This window comes from Crocodylus siamensis, chromosome 4 (assembly GCF_052110815.1).
Source record: "Crocodylus siamensis isolate JL-2025a chromosome 4, ASM5211081v1, whole genome shotgun sequence".
NCBI lineage: Eukaryota > Metazoa > Chordata > Crocodylia > Crocodylidae > Crocodylus > Crocodylus siamensis.
Window position 1 is genome coordinate 199,929,040 of NC_143398.1, and position 19,071 is coordinate 199,948,110.

The window sequence follows — 19,071 nt, forward strand, 5'->3', positions numbered from 1 at the left end:
TTATGTTACTGATGGTTATGATTGAGATCCTGAGAGCATAGCTTAGCCCACTCAAAAAAAACCAATCAAAGAACATCTATGCAGCATGCAGCATAAGCTGCATGATAGAAATTGTTTACTAGAAGCAGCTTTGGTATTGCTGCAGATGTGGCATAGGCAATACTGTATGTGTTTATTAGAAGTGCCAGAAACCTGTTGGTGTTAGTGTTTAGTGATTAGTGTCTCCAGTCTATCTACAGTACTTTCAAAACCCTGCTATCTACTCATGTTTTATAAGAGTAAATGTATATTTTTATGAATGCTAACGGAAAGAATTCTTAAGGGTATTTGTGAGCCATCAAACCACTTGCATTATTATTGCACTAGGCAGTGTGGTGGAAGTTCAGATTTTATAAGTCTTCCTAAAAGCATCTAGGAATTGTGTAGATAAAAAGGTGTTAGCATATATTCTACACACATGCTTTCTTATATTTTTTAATAATTCTTTAAACACAATTGTCCAGGGATATAGGTGCTGTAATTTGTTCATTTTTCTTCTTGAAGGAATGTGAAATTAAGGAAGAAGGCAAAAGGCACTTCCTTACACTGTACAATGTACGTTTGAACCAAGCTGGTGGAGTGGATTTCCAAGCAGCCAATGCCAAATCCAGTGCTCACCTTCGAGTGAAACGTAAGTATCTTTATACTGCATCTTTAGAACTAACAAAAATGAATTAACATAAAACGACAATATTGTTGCACAGTCTATTGTTTGGAATAGAAGCTGGTGAATCGCTTAAGTGTGCTTGGCACATGGCCATTCTTTCCAGGAAAATTATTCCAAATAATGGGTTACTTTAATGACTTTGGTCCTAGTTAATTAAAGCATTTTAAAGTATACATATTTTGTTGTTTTATTAGTGCCTGAGTAAAAATTATATTGTCCCCCAGGTCATCTGGTGATCCTAAATAATCAGTTATGAAACTGAAGTATTACAGCAAAAGGCTTTGTTGCATTAATGTTTCATATTAAGACGTGGGGGGGGGGATAGCAACCCAGTGATATCTGTAGATAGAGTTCAAAGCTTGATGGACAGAGACAGACCACATGGTTAAAGACCACTTGTTTCCCACTCCAATCCCAGCCCTTACTATTTTGGAAGACACATGCCTTATCTAGCAAGAGGTATGCAGGGCTTGGCAGAGAGACAGATGCACTGCAACTCTCCTGCTGACCTTGTTCATTTTAAAGAAACAGGCTCTGCAAATAGGGAATCTCCAGTGACCAACCCTCCCCCTGAGAACCCCAAGTGGCCTCTTCTAGTTAGGAAATTTTAAGAACTGCATTACAATGTCTCTCTCTCTTGGGGGAGTCATCATGAAGGTTAGTGGGTAAAGACAGCAGCTCTTTTTGGGTAGAAGTAACTAATCTGAAGATGTCTCCTCCTTGCCAAGCCCGAGTAATTGGCTTGCTGAGGCCCCTCAAGGATGTAACCGTGACAGCTGGTGAAACTGCAGCCTTCGAATGTGAGCTCTCCTATGAAGGAATCCCTGTAGAGTGGTTTTTGCATGGGCAGAAACTAGAACCCAGCGAGCAGGTAAGCAAATTTTCTGTCTCCTCTTAAATTTTTCCATTCTTCCTTTCCTTTTCCTTCTTCTCACCTTCCTCTGTTTTATTTCTTACCTCTGCTCTGCCATCAGAAGTAATAAAATACAGGAATGTGCTTATGCTGCTATTTTAGAATATAATATAGTCTCCCTAAAAGAGAAATTGAAGTTTCCTGTAAAGGAAACGGATCTGAAATACCTTGCATACTTATTATACAAATAAAAGCTAAAGAGTCCCAAGGTACTGGTCCCAACGTTAAGTTTTATGCCACAATCATGCTGGAATGATTTCTGCTAATGCATGTAGCAGTTATAAAAAAAAAGTGTGATAAAATGCATTTCCACATTCTCTCTTCCCCCTGAATGCTTAGCTGTGATCCAGTTCTGCATATATGGGGATTAAGGGGATAAAAATTCCATTTCAGGCATCTGTTCAGGCTTTCCAGATAACTTTTTGGACAGATTTGCTTGCCAAGCATTTCTCACTAGCTATTTTTAAACCTTCAAGTGCTGGCTCTTAACCCTCAGATGTGAACAGCTTGGAATGCAAAGGATTAAATATTAGAAGTCTGTTAAGAGAAGGAAATATACTATGAGAACTATATCATAAAACATGTTGCAATTTTTTAGAGATGTTTTTTCTTTTTGTAATTTGTATGTTATACTTTTTTAGGTACTCTAAATATCTAATTTAATAGGGAAATAATACAAAGGTAAATATGAACTGGAAATCTAAAACAAAATACATATCTGAAGTATTATGCACATTGATGAGGTTTTAGAACTTACAATGCTACTGCTACAGGTTACTTTAATAAAATTGTTTAATTTTAAATGTATTTTCATACATTAATAATAGAACAAGTATTTTCAGTAAGATTTTTCGAAGTTATACTGATTTTGGCTAAATAAAATTAATTCTTACAAAGAAATGGGACATAAATTAAAAAAATAAGACCCATAATTATAGAAATGTATTTAAACTGTGCAGATTAGGAAATAAACAGAAGGAAAATTCAACTCTATACATCCTTCCTTTTTTATGTCCTTATGATAAGGTATTCAGCAGAATTCACAGATTTGTTGAAATCTGATAGGCCACACTTTGAGTGCTTCTGCAATGGCCTCAGATGTGCAGCCCCTGTCAACCAGGTGCCCTACCTGTACCACTTCAAGCCCTGTATCTTAACATAAAACTTTACAAGTCTGTTAATACAATGGATTAATCATTATTACTAACATACTGAATGTATTCAGAAGTATTAAGAGTTCACTGTTTTATTCTTCTCTATCTACACCTTGTGTTGTTATTCTTCAGCTACTTAATGAAATTTTAAACCTGAATTCAAATTTTTGCCTGTATAATCAAAGCTTGCATTGGCTTCACTGGGAATTCAGCTTGTCTCCTCAGTAAAGGATTCCCATTTGCCTTCAGTTCCTCATGCCCACTTCTTTTGTTTGACCTTGTACTTTCCTACACATAACTTATAATAAAATTTTAAGCCCTCAGCAGATGTGCAAGTAAAGGTATGATGGGTTCTGACATGGGAATCCCACAATTGCATTTCCTGCCATGCCACATATGTATGGCAGGAGGTGTGATTGTGTGTTCAGGCATCATCTTTAGCACTGGTGCAGGGGGAGCCTAGGATTATGATCATGATTCCAGACTCTCTGCACCAGCAAGTAGCAAGGTCCTGCCGCTAGAAGTCCCATTGGCATGCACCCCAATGCCAGGGAGCTCCAGCTGATCTGGGCTCCAAGCCATACAGGGGTCTACCATGCCCTGCATCTGGGAGCTGTCAGCTGCTGGGGCTCCCAGCCACCTAAGCACACCATGTGACAGGGAGCCCAAATCAGTTGACAGGGCTCTCAGCCATGGGAGTGCATGGTGCACCCCCGTGATTGAGTGCCCCAGCAGCAGACAGCTCCCAGCCTGCTGATGGGGTTCCCAGCAAGGTCTTAAGTGTAATATGTGCCAGGAGCCTTAGAGGCATCTTAGGGATCTCACTTAATCATTAGTGGCAACACTTTTGTGGCTGTAATGCTGGACTCTTTCCTAGAATATATGTGGAACTTGCAGTTGTAGGACACTAACAAATAATTCAAGAATGGACTTAGCATTGGATTAGCAAGAAGTGTCCCTTTAACTAAGCAACTCTCACCTACTGGAATACAGTGGTATAGTGTTATAACAGGACTAAATACACTTACAGTGAACATTTCAGTGCCTGTATATTTCTCTAATGCATATATTCAGACTATGAGATATACCATGTGTTTCCTTGAAACTGTTGTCACAGTCCATAATTTGATATTTAAGCAATCATTCATGATAAACTTCATCTCAGGCAAGCTTCATTTTACAAAATAAATTTGTTTGGAAATGCATTCACTCTTACAAAGGGATAAACATATTTACATGCTATTTATTCCCAATTAGGCTTTTCTGTATTTTAAATAAGCACATCATAAGAATATGAACATTCATTTCTAAATTAATACTATGCATGTAATATAGTATCTTTAGATTTCAAAATTCTCTTCCTGATATTAGAACAAGTAGGAGTATTTAAATGCCAACTATTGGCTAAATAAGAAGACAAAGTAAAAGACAAACCTTGTAAGCACCCTGGTTACATACTTTTTATTTAGCAGGAAAATATCCACCACTCATACCAAAAATAGTAAAAATAAGCCACTAAAACAAAGAACAGCAAATTAAATTGAGTTGAATAAGTGGATACAGACAGCATGTTTCTTGTTGACTCATTAGGTTGTCATGCGGGCTGAAGGAAGAGTTCACACACTTACTCTCAGAAATGTCAAGTTAACAGATGCTGGTGAGGTCACACTGACTGCCAAGGATTTCAAAACTCAAGCAAATCTTTTTGTAAAAGGTGAGTCAGTCAGCATAAGTATACTTCTCTAAGTGACTAGTGATCAATCATGAACCAGAGTGGTTATAGACACTCTTGATTTTAAATTGGTAGGATCTTATCTAAAATACTTAATATACTTTTGGCTATCTCAGTGCTGGAAATAATGTAAACAACCTGGGGCGAAATCAAAAAATCACAAACAAATCTTTACAAAGTTAAAGAGAATCATTTTGAGAAAAGATTAAACTTTTACAGTATCTGTGCATTGATTAATTAAAGGAAATTAAGTTGGAAGGGCTTTTGATAATGGTTTATAAGTATCTGTAAACTCTAAACACACAGTAAACAAAGTTATTGTTTATTCTGATCTAATGTTTTACAACCATAATAGGTTAAAAATGGGGAAAAGATATTTTAAACTGAATATTATGAAGCATTTCCGAATGGCATATTAGTCTTGTGGATTACTTTCCCAGAGGAGCCCTCTCAAAAGCAATAGCTGAAAATATCACTCAAGAACATGCTGCATGGGGCAATCCCGTATTGACAGATGGATAGCTAATGTTAAGGCAGTGGTTCCCAACATTTTTAGACTTAAAGGACCCTTTCATAACAGTTGCAAATTGAGCAGCACCCCATTTCAAACACCAGCTTATGAATTACAGTACTTACCTCCTTGCCAGGCAATGGTGGTGTGGAATGGCCAGACAGAAACTAATGTATATGCTTTTTTAGAACCCCCAGTTGAATTTACTAAACCACTTGAGGACCAGACAGTAGAGGAAGAAGCCACAGCAGTTCTGGAGTGTGAAGTCTCCAGAGAGAATGCAAAGGTTAAATGGTTCAAGAATGGAGAAGAAATTCATAAAACAAAGAAATATGATACCATTGCTGAGGGAAGGGTCAGAAAACTCATTATCCATGGCTGCACACTGGATGATGCTAAAACGTATACCTGTGATGCTAAGGATTTCAAGACCTCTTGTTTCCTGAATGTAGAACGTAAGTCACTGTGAGATTTTCTGCAAAGGGAGTTTATGCTTTTTACTGGTTAATTATAATAATAATAATAATAATAATAGCAGCAATCATTTCTACTTGTTTAACTATTATTATCCTCTACTTTGAAAAATATATTTTTCTTATAGCTCTCCGGGTTGAGTTTACAAAGCCCCTTACTGACCTGGAAGTTAAAGAAAAAGAGTCTGCTCGATTTGAATGTGAAATTTCACGTCCAGGTGTTAAGGTATGTATTATTGATATTCTTATTACCTGATTAATATTTTAACATGAGGGAGTTTTTTTAGTTCTCAATCTTAATATATTATTGCAAAGTATTTCAGTTCTAAGTCTTATGATGCATGTATTAATATTAATAACAGTATTACAACATCACTTTAAATACAGGTGCGGTGGTTTAAGGATGGCATTGAAATCAGAAAGGGCAAAAAGTATGACATAATTTCCAAAGGTGCTCAACGAATTCTTGTTATCAACAAATGTCTCTTTGAAGATGAAGCAGAGTATGCATGTGAAGCAAAAGCAGCTAGAACTTCCGGATTGCTTACAGTTATAGGTAAAACTAAATATCCTTTTGAATTTCTTTCATGCAAAGAATAACAATATCTTGATGATTGTTTTAATCAAACATTTCTGATTTCTTTTCACAGAGGAGGAAGCTGTTTTCACCAAAAATCTTCCTAACGTTGAAGTAAATGAAACTGACACTGTGAAATTGATTTGTGAAGTCTCCAAGCCTAATGCAGAAGTCACTTGGTTTAAAGGAGAAAAGGAATTACCTGACGGTGGTAGATATGAACAAATTTCTGATGGCCGAAAGAGAATTCTCGTCATTCATAATGCTCGTCCTGATGATGCTGACAAGTACAGCTGCAGGCTTCCAAGCTCTGGTACAACTGGCAAGCTCACAGTACATGGTAAGTACATGGTACTTTAGTATCTTAGTTTTCAAATGATATTTGGTTAGATAAGAGTATGTAATTTTGTTTCACTTATTTCAATCTTGTTTTTTCAGAACTTGCAGCAGAATTTATTACCAAACCACAAAATGTTGAAGTGCTTGAAGGAGAAAAGGCTGAATTTGTATGCTCAATGTCCAAGGATACTGTTGAAGTGCAGTGGGTGTGGGCCGATATGATACTTAAGACTGATGATAAGTATGACATCATTTCAGAAGGGAAAAAGAGAACACTTGTCATCAAAGACTCTGTTTTAGCAGATGCAGGAAACTATGCTGTTATGGTTGGTGAATCTAAAGCAACAGCACGCTTAAAAGTGATTGGTAAGATTGATTTTACTCAAGTATATATGTAGATTTTATTTTATCATTTTATGATATAAGCTGTAATATTTTTTCTGTCAATTTCAGAAAAACTCAGGATTATAACTCCACTTAAGGACCAAGAAGTTAAAGAAGGACAAGAACTTGTTTTCAACTGTGAAGTCAATAAAGAAGGTGCCAAAGCTAAGTGGCACAAAAATGATGGGGCAATATTTGATAGTCCAAAATATATCATGGTGCAAAAGGACTTAGTTTACACCCTCAGAATCAGAGATGCCCACTTGAATGACCAAGCTACCTATACTATCTCACTATCAAACCAGAGAGGAGAACATGTCAAGAGTTCTGCTACCTTAACAGTACTAGGTACATACATAATTTGCAATGTGCTAATTTTAGGTTTTCATTCCATCAAATTTAATTTCATTTAAGACTACATATTAACTAATTTTTATTTTTCATTTTAATAGAGGAGGATCTCAGAATTATTGAGCCTCTTGAAGATATTGAGACCGTGGAGAAGAAAACTGTCACATTCTGGTGCAAAGTTAATCGCCTTAATGTAACCCTTAAGTGGACAAAGAATGGTGAAGAAGTCACATTTGACAAACGCATCTTATACAAAGTTGATAAATACAAGCACTCACTTATCATTAAAAACTGTGGGTTTATAGATGAAGGTGAATACACAGTCACTGCTGGACAAGATAAATCTGTTGCAGAACTCATTATTGCAGAGGCTCCTGCAGACTTCATTGAACACCTGCAGGATCAGACTGTCACTGAATTTGATGATGCTGTCTTTACTTGCCAGCTTTCCAAAGAGAAAGCAAGTGTAAAATGGTACAGAAATGGACGAGAAATTAGAGAGGGCAAAAAGTATGCATTTTTTTTATACATTTCTCATGTTAAATTCTAGATATGTTTGTAATGCTTTGCTGCTTGTTCTGAAGTTTAATAAATCATTCATTTATTTCTCTTCTGTAAAGATATCAGTTTGAAAAGGATGGAAATTTGCACAGATTAATTATAAAAGACTGTAGACTGGATGATGAATGTGAATATTCCTGTGGAGTAGATGATAGAAAATCTAGGGCAAGACTTTTTGTTGAAGGTATGTATAAATTTAGACAATATCTGTTACCAGTTCTTAGTAATTAGAAGAAATAATAAACAAATACAAATTAATTTATATATATTTCAGAAATCCCAGTGGAGATCATTCGCCCACCACAAGATGCTTATGAAGCTCCGGGTACTGATGTCATTTTTATGGCTGAACTGAATAAAGATGGCGTGGAAGTCAAGTGGTTAAGAAATAACATGATTATAGTCCAGGGTGACAAACACCAGATGATGAGTGAAGGAAAGTTACATAGGCTGCAAGTGTGTGAGATAAGGCCTCGTGACCAAGGTGAATACAGATTTATTGCCAAAGATAAAGAAGCTAGAGCCAAACTTGAATTGGCGGGTAAGTTGTATACTTCATATTTCTTTTTTTAATTTAGGAATAGTAAATAAAATGGTGTCATTAAAGACTTGTTTTCTCACATAATTTAATAAGAATATGTGGTCAAGTGGAAGATATTTGGAGTCTCAATAAATTAAATCGTAAGTGTCCAATTTGCAGCCCATGTGCCACATGTGGCCATGTGAGCACCCAGGGTCTTTGGGCTTTCCCTCCACCCTCCAGCTTAAACTTTCTCCCCTCCCCCCACCTCCCCCCAGGTGTGGGGTGGGATGCCGTCCATGACCCAGAAGAGACCCTTGTCAGGCAGCTGAGGTAGGGCCTGGGACAGTGAAAAGGGGGTGCTGAGGTAGTGTGCAGCTCATGGGGCCTATGACTTACTCTGGTGTGGCCTCTGCTGGTGTAGCCCATGTGGCCATTTAGAAGTTGTACAGCCTTGAATTAAATGTCCAAATGTCTATATTTGGTAGACAGAGGAGTTTTCTAAGTTGCGGTATCTGGCGGGGGGGGGAAGGGAGCGGGGGAGGACACTCAGACCGACCATAACCTTACCATTCAATTATAGGCAGATTTATTGATACACAGTGATAACAGAAAAGAAGCAATGCAAACAATCATTTGTATATATCTACCAAATCCTAAGGCTCATCAGAGTCAAAGTACATCTGGTCAGGATACAATCTTCACTCTGAGGCTTGCTCTCTTAGGTGTCACATGTCAGCTTTCTAGAGGTGGGATGCTAAGGCCCACAACCCCACTCCAGTGGGGTTCATGAGACGTGCTGGTCGTATGCCCTCGGTCCATGGTGGTCTTGGGAACCCTTCCCCAAGGATACAGGGATGGGTACAGGGATGGGGACCCCTCTTGGGGAGGAGAAGGCAGAGTAATGGGGAGGGACCAAGGAGGGAGGGATGGGACAAAGGGAGGGAGGAGGGACAGGGAGTGATCCTTTATTACTCTCAAGTCTTTGTTTTTGTATTCTCCTTCCCTCTTGATGACTCCTTATCCTGGCTATCACTGGTTGGTTGTCTCTCTGTGGTCACATATCCACATAGTCTTCTGGGGCTTCTCCTTGTTTGGTCTGTTCCCCCAAAACTGGGACTCAAGCACCTCTCTGCTCTGGGTCCTTGTCAGCTGGTGCCAGTTATTTTGTGTTATGGAACAGTATGGTATATACTTCCCCAGTTCTCAGGCTGTGTCCTTGATGGCCTTGTTGTGTTAGACAGCCTGTCTGCTTTCAGGGCTATGAGAAACTCTGTTTTTAAGACCCAAGCTTCTTAGAAATCAATTAATCCCTGCTGCCAATCCTGAACCCTTATCATGTATATATCTATACCTGTAAGCCCATTCCCAAAAAACAGACCTTTAAATGTCATTTCTAAGCCAACAGTACTGACTGACTTCATTTACCTAGGCAAGGCTGAATTTGTCTGTTTGGGGCCATCCTGCAAATATAGAAACAATTTGTTTAAAATTCACATGCAACTCATTTGTGCATTAGCGCCTGCATTGAATATGCAAAGAAATTATTTCCAAAGTATAAATACTTATTTGCCTTATTGGTCTTCATTAGCTGCACCAAAAATCAAGACCGGTGATCAGCACCTCGTGGTTGATGTTGGGAAGCCTTTAGCCATGGTTGTTCCATATGATGCATACCCAAGAGCAGAAGCTGAGTGGATAAAAGAAGACGAAAGTCTGCCTACAAAAACTGTTGATACAACAGTTGACACAACCACCTTCAAAATTTACGAAGCTAAGAAATCAGATAAAGGAAGATACAAGGTTATACTTCGAAATAAACATGGCAAAGCTGAAGCACACATCAATGTAGATGTTATCGGTAAGCTTTCCTTTTAATAGGGAACATTGGTTTTGTTCTGTTTACATCTGTTGGTCATGATCCACCAATGTAGCTATTCAGTACAAACCCTGATTTTTGCTAGTGAAGGTTTATTTTAGTTTGGAGCAAGAATAGGCCATTTCAGTTCAAATCATGACCTACATGTAAGTTAAAGTGAAAACAAAAATGAGATCTGATAAAATATTTTTCAAATACATTTCAGATGTTCCAGGTCCAGTTAGAAACCTGGAAGTCACTGAAACATATGATGGGGAAGTCAGCCTTGGCTGGGAAGAACCAGAAAGTGATGGTGGAAGTAAAATAATTGGATATGTTGTTGAAAGACGTGATATCAAACGTAAGACCTGGATTTTGGCCACTGATCGTGCAGAAAATTGTGAATTTACCGTTACTGGACTTCAGAGAGGAGGAGCTGAGTATCTCTTCCGTGTGAGTGCAAGAAACAGAGTGGGCACTGGGGAACCAGTGGAAACTGACAAACCTGTAGAAGCTAAGAGCAGATTTGGTAAGCAGCAATTTTGCAAAGTAGATCAAAATATTTCTTTATCTTTTGTATTGTATGTTGCTTGTCTTTATCCCATTATAACTAAATATACATCATTGTTCATTTCTCCCCCCAAATTAAATTGCAGATGTTCCTGGTCCTCCTCTGAATGTACAAGTTACTGATGTGAACAGGTCTGGTGCTTCACTTTCCTGGGAGCCACCAGAGTATGATGGAGGCTCTCCAATTACTGGCTATATTATTGAACTGCGTGAAAGAACTTCAATCAAGTGGGAGCCAACTATGAATACTTCAGCAGATGAATTATCTGCAACTCTAACTGATGTTGTGGAAAACAATGAATACTTCTTTAGAGTCAGAGCCCAAAACCTGGTTGGAATTGGCAAACCAAGTGCTTCTACACGTGCTGTGAAAATTATGGACCCAATTGGTAAATGTGCAGTTATTGATAATGATTTTTTTAATATTATGAAGTAAATGTGAATATACATAAAATGTATGTGAAAAAGATATAAAGGGTAGTGGAGGGAGAGGTGGAGGCTGAAAATGTAGCACAAGTTAGCTCTTTCTGCTATTCTTTTTGGAATTAACCAGAAAGATGTTGCAGCTGTGTGGTACAGAAGCAAATCTTCGTAAGGAGAGTGAAATCTTCTCTATATAATTCTAAGTTTTTCAAATACATGATTTATTAGAATTAAGTAAAAGTTTTAAAAGAAGTATTTAAGATATCAATGAAAAATATCATTCAGCCTACATACAGTTGGATGAAATCTCCTTTTCCAGTTTCTAAAAGCCAGTCCATTCAAATTCTTTTCAGAAAAACCAAGTCCCCCCATTAACCTAGATCATTCAGACCAAACAAAATCATCTGTGAAGCTCACATGGGAGCGTCCTCTGAAAGATGGAGGAAGTCCAATATTGGGCTATATTATTGAAAGACGTGAAGAGGGAACAGACAATTGGATCCGTTGTAATGCAAGACTTGTACCTGATCTTACTTATAAGGTGGGATGGTTCATTTTCAATGAAAAATTCATAATGTAGTCACAAATTTTACATTATTTTTAACTTGAAAATATTTTTTGTATCTTTTTAGGTAACTGGATTGAAACAAGGAGCCAGTTACTACTACAGAGTCTCTGCAGAAAATGCAGCTGGTATATCAGATCCAGCTGAGGCAATTGGGCCACTCACTGCAGATGACAGTCATGGTAAGTGTTACTTGGTTTAATCTGGATAGTTAATCAGTTATGACAAAGCTGCATACATTTCAGAGTATCAGGTTGCTGCTATACATGACATTCACCTATGATACCAGTACTGAGTGCCAGCAGCCAGTGTCCCAGAACCTTTGATATTCTTCCCCATAACCAGCTCTGAATAAGGGCTGACTGTCCTATTGAACCTGTTTAACCATGTGGGCAGCTGTCCTGAAAATGATGGCCACACAACTGCCCACCCAGCTATTGATATAGAATATATTATACATAATAAAAAAATACATACATTAACATTTTTACTATAAATAGATGGGAGTTAAACTTCCCAGCTATTAATATTTAGAGATTTCCAAACGAACATGTTAGATGAGAAAGGACAGAAGCAAGAAGCTGCAGTTGGGCTCAGGTGGCTCCTACTTGGCTGCTGTTGGTGCAGACAACGGTATCATGGATGATATTGTAAAAATCAAAAAGTTTGATGATATTTCATGGAATCAGTTTTTCTCCTTTTTCAGTTGGACCTACAATGGACTTAAGTGCATTTAAAGATGGACTGGAAGTTATTGTCCCAGAGCCACTGAAGATCCGTGTTCCTATCACTGGCTACCCTGTGCCAACTGCAACATGGTCTTTTGGTGACAAAATCTTAGAAAAAGGCGACCGTGTGAAAATACAGACTACTGCAGCTTTTGCAGAACTTGTCATTACTCCAAGTGAACGTCCAGACAAGGGAATTTATACATTAAAACTAGAAAATCCTGTGTCATCTGTTTCAGGAGAAATTAATGTTAACGTAATTGGTAAGTAGGTAAATCCATTTTGGGATTAAATTATTATGGTAACATCTAATACTATCTTGGTATCCTAACATCTTTATAGAGTAGGCAACCTTGCACCTTTCAACAAGCCAGGTACATTAAACAAAAATTGACTTCACTGAAGTCCTTCTGTAGTAGTCTTAGGCATATATACATCCAAATAATCTGGAAAATCCTTCCAGGTTTGTTCTCCTGGTAGAGAAACTTACCCACAGCCATGTGGACTGACATTTGAATGCTGAGTCCCTGAAGGGTGAAAAGCTTGCAGTTCTGAGAATGTGTATCCAAGGGGGTGGCATGCACACACAACTCAGCATGTTCTGCAGGCTCCCTTAGTCTGCCTGGCAACCAGTGACAGTAGTGCATAGAGCAGCCCTGATTGGCTGACCCAGACTGCCCATGGTCAGCCTGTGTTTCCCTGTAGCACAATGTGGGGAATTTGAAGGAAGGGGGGACTATTCTGTTCCGTGCTGGAGCAGCAGAATTCAGCAAATGACACGCTGTCGCCCTGGCTGGCAGGGAGCAGGGGCTGCTGGAGGACTACATTCTCTTTTAAGAGAAACCATTTGTACAGATATTCACTGTCCCAGGAGAAACTCTCCATGGAATAATTTATCCCTGGCTCTTGCCAGGTTATTTTTCTCCGGGAGTGGCCAGCAACATTTCCAGGAGAAAATGAATGTCTGTATAAGGCCTTTGTTTAGTTTTCAATATGTCATTTTGGTGAGAGTGTCTAAATAGTCAAAGACTCTGAATACACAGATGCAATGTAGAATATGATAAACTGGTGACTTCAAGACAAATTTAACCAGATTTTTGTTCCTTCTAGCTCGCCCAAGTGCACCAAGAGAACTAAAAGTTGTAGAAGTGACCAGGGACACAGTGCAGCTAACATGGGAAGCCCCAGAAGATGATGGAGGAAGTCCTGTGACTGGCTATGTTATTGAGAAACGTGATATAAGCCGTAAAACATGGGCCAAAGTAAGTTTTCCCTTTTCTGTTTTCTTTAATATAGCCCTCATTTCCTATACTTTTTCTATTTATAGTACTGTACTTTCCTTTTTTGGGGAGGATTCTAGAAATTAATCGGAACATACATTTTTCTCAGGTTATGGATAATGTTGTTGACCAAGAGTTCACTGTACCTGACCTTATCCAAGGAAAAGAGTATTTATTTAGAGTTTCAGCATGCAACAAATGTGGGCCTGGGCAACCTGCATATATTGATGAACCTGTAAATATGTCAGCACCAGCAAGTAAGCCATTTTCATCATGTTTCTGCTATTTCTAGTTTCCTTTTTAGAAAAAAATCTTTCTCAGAATGGGTTCATATATATTATATTAAATATATATATATATAATTTATTATAGCTGTGCCTGATCCACCAGAGAATGTTAAATGGAAAAATCCAACATCTAAGAAAATCTTCCTAACATGGGACCCACCTAAGTATGATGGTGGTTCACGAATCAAGGGTTATTTGGTAGAGAAATGTCAGCGTGGCACAGACAAATGGGAGCCCTGTGGTGATACTGTTGAACCAAAGTAAGTACATTAAAGTCAGAAGGAATGTCATTTTAAGTAAATAAAATATTCTATTCTCACCATTTTAAATGCTTGAATTATTTTATAATTAACAGACTGGAAGTAACAAACCTTAAAGAAGGTGAATGGTATTCATATCGGGTTAAGGCTTTGAATAGAGTAGGAGCAAGTAAACCAAGCAAGCCCACAGATGATATCCAGGCCATTGATGGAAAGGGTAATTATTGAAATTACTGAATTATAGCATCAGAAAGCATTTATTTCCTTTTAAAGTTTTTTTGTAATACTAATAATGTTTTAATTTTCTCTTAAACCAGAGGCCCCAGAAGTGTTCCTAGATGTGAAACTGCTTGCTGGAATCACTGTGAAAGCTGGAACAAAGGTTGAGCTGCCAGCTACAGTAACTGGAAAGCCTGAACCTCGGGTTACTTGGACCAAGGCCGAAAAAATTCTGAGGCCTGACAATAGGCTTACTATTGAGACCAAACCTAATCATTCCACAGTCACTATTGCTGAGAGCAAGAGAAGTGACAGTGGCACCTACATTATAGAAGCCGTAAATTCCAGTGGGCGTGCTACTGCTGTTGTTGAAGTTAATGTTTTAGGTATATCCATTGATTTGTTTGCTTGTTTATTTACAACAATCATTTATTTATTTACAAGAATCAACATTAATGTAACAAGCTATGTAAGCAGAGAAAACTAACATTCATTTGTGTCTCCCACAGATAAACCTGGCCCCCCTGCTGCATTTGATATATCAGAGATCACCAATGAATCCTGTGTCCTGACATGGAATCCTCCACGAGATGACGGTGGTTCTAAAATTACTAACTATGTTCTTGAAAGAAGAGCTGCAGACAGTGAAATATGGCACAAATTGTCATCAACTATTAAGGAAACAAACTTTAGAGCTACAAACTTAACCCCTCATAAAGAATACATCTTCCGAGTCAGTGCAGAGAATATGTATGGTGTTGGGGAGCCAGCTCAACATACCCCCATTGTTGCTAAATATTCATTTGGTAAGATAATTAATTTGATGCTCAATTTACTAAGTACTTTTACAGAAAATATATGTAAGTCTAGAAATGTTATTTTGTACTTGTTTGTTAATTTGTACAGATACCCCAGGTCCTCCAACAGGTCTTGTGCCTACAGAAGTCACTAAAGAGTCTGTGTCTTTAACATGGAGTGAACCAGATGAAGATGGTGGCAGTCCAATCACCGGTTACTGGGTTGAGAGACTTGACCCTGATCTGGATAAATGGATAAGATGCAATAAGATACCAGTAAAAGATACAGCATTCAAGTATGCCAACTATCAATTTAGTTTGTAAATGGGATTATAAATGTAGATAAAAGTCCTTCTCAACAAATACCATGTTCTATCTTAGTCTTTTTCTCTTTCATTGCTCTCTAAATGTAGACCAACTAATAATAGATGTCATGCTTTTTGTTGATACCTAATTTTAAATAAGAAACTTTTTAAAAGATTGAATCTTCTTTTCCCTTCTCCCCACTCCCTAAATTGCCATAGCTTCTTTCTCTAAATGATTGACCAGGAGAGTCTCAAAGCTAATATATCACCATTCTAAGCATTTAGTTGCTCAGGGAATTTTGCAAACACTTGTATATAACAGTCATTCAACATTCAGTCCAACAAGCCAAAACATATGGCAGTTGTCACACATTAATGTTTCCTATAACAGTATATCTTGCTAGTGTCAGAATATCTGCCTAGAATCCTTAATTGATACCATGTAAAATAATATCTTTATCGGTAGCTAGCATTTTTTTCTGGTTGGTGGGTTAGTCGGGGGGGGGTGTTTACAGTATAGTAGCTAATACAGTATACTAATTAATACATGTAATGTTAAGCATACATAAATGGGTGATTTGTATCTTATTACTAAATACACTTTGTATACATGATTAACAGAGTTAAAGGCCTTAAAAACAAGAAGAAATACAAGTTCCGTGTCCTGGCAGAGAATCTTGCAGGACCTGGAAAGCCCAGCAAGGAGACGGAACCAATCTTAGTGAAAGATCCTATTGGTATTATGAATATAATATTTCCATGATTCATTTTAACATAATGTTATTTCCTTGATTTTAAAGTCTTAATAATTATGTAACTTGATTCCAGATCCTCCATGGCCCCCTGGCAAGCCTACTGTGAAAGATGTTGCCAAGACATCATTATTCCTCAACTGGACAAAGCCAGAACATGATGGAGGTGCAAGGATTGAATCTTATGTCATTGAATTACTAAAGACTGGAACAGAGGAGTGGGTCAGAGTGGCTGAAGGAGTTCCCACAACTGAACACTTCCTCAAAGGGCTTATGGAGAAACAAGAATACTCATTCCGTGTAAGAGCTGTGAACAAGGCTGGGGAAAGCGAGCCTAGTGAGCCAAGTGACCCTGTGCTATGCAAAGAAAGACTATGTGAGTATCTCAAAATATTATTAAATCACAAGATTCACAATTTTTAAAGCAAAGCTTAAGATCTGTCTATACATAAAGTTTTACAGGTTTATGACATTTTAAAATCTTACCTGTATTATGTGTAAAAAATTAACTTTGTAATGCTGCTAATGTTATGCCCTGTTTTCAGAGTCTCTAAGAGAATAAATAAACAAAACTGATTTTCATTGATTTCATATTTTTATAGTTCCTCCTTCACCACCTCGATGGCTTGAGGTTATTAATATTACTAAAAATACAGCGGATCTTAAATGGACAGCACCAGAAAGAGATGGAGGTTCTCCTATTACCAACTACATTGTTGAAAAGAGAGATGTAAGACGGAAAGGTTGGCAAACTGTTGACACAACAGTAAAAGAGACGAAATACACAGTGAGCCCACTGACAGAAGGCTCTTTGTATGTATTCCGTGTGGCAGCAGAAAATGCAGTTGGACAGAGTGACTACTGTGAAATTGAAGACTCAGTTCTTGCCAAAGACACCTTCAGTAAGTTTTCACAATTTGCATATTTTGTAAATCATAGAACAAAATAATAATTTCTGGACTATTTTCTTCTAATATCACTGTTTTATTTCTAGCTACCCCTGGACCACCTTATGCCCTCACAGTGGCTGAAGTGACAAAGCGTCATGTTGACTTAAAATGGGAACCACCCAAAAATGATGGCGGTAGACCAATTCAGAGGTAAGCTAATCCCATATTTATATAATATTTTCTGAATGCTGGCTGTTTTTGATATATGCATGAAAGCAGGGATGTTGTCTTAGTCTTAAAATTTAAACTGACAAGATATAAATGGATAATGATGAATAGAATGGGAAGTAGCGAGTCCATGCCTGCTAAGACGGAGGTAAAAAACACCTGGAGATTGTATACAAATATGTATATAATTAGCTTATCAGTACAGTTGTAATCACTGCAACAGCGTGAAATGAGTTCACATTGTTTTGAAAGTTCGAGTACAACACGATCCCTTACAAAAGTGTGCCTCCTTCTTACAGAACTGTATGCAGCTGAGTCCACCCACCCAAATAACACAGTTATATTAAATTTTCCTCTAGCTTCTAGCTCAGACCACCCCTTCCTGTGCTCAGATGGGATCAGATGGGAAATCTATTACAATATGCATTACTCCTTTCCTTCCAAACTTCACCCATCCAATCCTTCAGTTACTTGCTTTTCCTCATTGTCCCTGTCAAATCTATTCTTTTCAGTTTTTAATTTTCTCTGCCTCTGTATTTTTTCCACCATAATTTCACCCTGTCCCTCTCCCTTTCTTTGACTTCCCAACTATATTTTTTCTTCTCAATCCCATTAGGCTTCTGTCCAAATCCCCCTCCCCACAAAAACATTTCTTACGGCTTGTTACCTTTGTAATTTGCTTTGTTAACCTCTCCATCAATCTTAAGTGCACATCTACATAAGATGCTACTACATAGTCATTACTGTGCATTTTTTTACCACTTGTCAGTACAAGTGCTAAATAAATGTGCAGTAACTGGAGTTACTGCACAATAGGCCTGTGCGAAGTGGCTGGTATTCCCTTTGCATTTGGCCAATTCAGGGGACAGTGATTTGATTCGGTGATCCAAATAAAACAGTCCCCATCCCCTGCCTACTCTCCCAGCCCCATCCATGGCTGTTCCTCCTGGCCCCAGCATCCTGGCACTTAAAAAGCAAAAGCCCCACATTCACCTGATCCTGCCAGGCAGGGGGGGCAATCCTCAAGGCCCTCCACTGCCCCACACTGAGTGTGGGGGCTCTACCACAAGCCCCCAGAGGCCCCCAATGGCTGCTGCAGCAGTGGTGAGTGCAGGGCTTTTTTCTTTTTAAAGTGCTGGGACACTGGGGCAGGGCAAGGCAGAGCAGGGCAGCCATTGACGGGGCTGGGAGAGTGGGTGGGGACTGCGGGGCACTCAGGGAGGCTGGGGGAGCAAGCAGAGGATGGGGCCTGGCAAGGGTCCCCCCATGGTCCCCTCCCCACTCCGTCAGTCTTCACCCTCCCCGCCCCTTACTTACCGGCACAGATCCTGGGTCCAGCTCCCTGTGGTGGGGAGCGGGGATTGCCATAATCTCTGAATCTTCTCCAAATCTTTTCTGATTCTATTTGGAGACTTTGACTCAATTCAAACCTTTTTATTGTTCTCCCAATTCAATTCAGATCTGGAGATTCAGCCACCAAATTGGGCTGAATCTCCTCCGATTCGAATCAGCAACCAAAGCTTCGCACAGTCCTACTGTGCAGTAGTGCCAATGAACATCTTTCAGGTGATGTTACTGAGAAATAGCCTAATAATACCATGCATTACTGTATTAGCACTGTCCATGATGTGACACACTACTGAGCAATACTTTTCAGCTACTCCGCAGTCAGCATCTCATGTACACAT

At 38.6% G+C, this 19,071-nt stretch overlaps 1 protein-coding gene across 31 annotated transcripts in view; it reads left to right on the forward strand.

Annotated features, from left to right (window-relative positions):
* Positions 1-19,071, forward strand: part of TTN (titin) — a 274,597-nt gene that overhangs the window by 173,289 nt on the left and 82,237 nt on the right. For all 31 annotated transcript variants that reach the window (XM_090045327.1, XM_090045341.1, XM_090045330.1 and 28 more), the window contains 29 exons: positions 544-670; positions 1,435-1,577; positions 4,364-4,487; positions 5,205-5,471; positions 5,618-5,715; positions 5,877-6,045; positions 6,140-6,406; positions 6,505-6,771; positions 6,859-7,137; positions 7,242-7,650; positions 7,761-7,885; positions 7,976-8,242; positions 9,813-10,082; positions 10,306-10,608; positions 10,736-11,038; positions 11,426-11,613; positions 11,705-11,819; positions 12,344-12,628; positions 13,476-13,627; positions 13,755-13,902; positions 14,018-14,192; positions 14,288-14,409; positions 14,510-14,797; positions 14,921-15,217; positions 15,318-15,504; positions 16,135-16,250; positions 16,342-16,641; positions 16,868-17,167; positions 17,260-17,365. In XM_090045327.1, the coding sequence (XP_089901453.1) occupies positions 544-670; positions 1,435-1,577; positions 4,364-4,487; positions 5,205-5,471; positions 5,618-5,715; positions 5,877-6,045; positions 6,140-6,406; positions 6,505-6,771; positions 6,859-7,137; positions 7,242-7,650; positions 7,761-7,885; positions 7,976-8,242; positions 9,813-10,082; positions 10,306-10,608; positions 10,736-11,038; positions 11,426-11,613; positions 11,705-11,819; positions 12,344-12,628; positions 13,476-13,627; positions 13,755-13,902; positions 14,018-14,192; positions 14,288-14,409; positions 14,510-14,797; positions 14,921-15,217; positions 15,318-15,504; positions 16,135-16,250; positions 16,342-16,641; positions 16,868-17,167; positions 17,260-17,365 (6,197 nt within the window). The remainder of the gene's footprint in view (positions 1-543; positions 671-1,434; positions 1,578-4,363; positions 4,488-5,204; positions 5,472-5,617; positions 5,716-5,876; positions 6,046-6,139; positions 6,407-6,504; positions 6,772-6,858; positions 7,138-7,241; positions 7,651-7,760; positions 7,886-7,975; positions 8,243-9,812; positions 10,083-10,305; positions 10,609-10,735; positions 11,039-11,425; positions 11,614-11,704; positions 11,820-12,343; positions 12,629-13,475; positions 13,628-13,754; positions 13,903-14,017; positions 14,193-14,287; positions 14,410-14,509; positions 14,798-14,920; positions 15,218-15,317; positions 15,505-16,134; positions 16,251-16,341; positions 16,642-16,867; positions 17,168-17,259; positions 17,366-19,071) is intronic.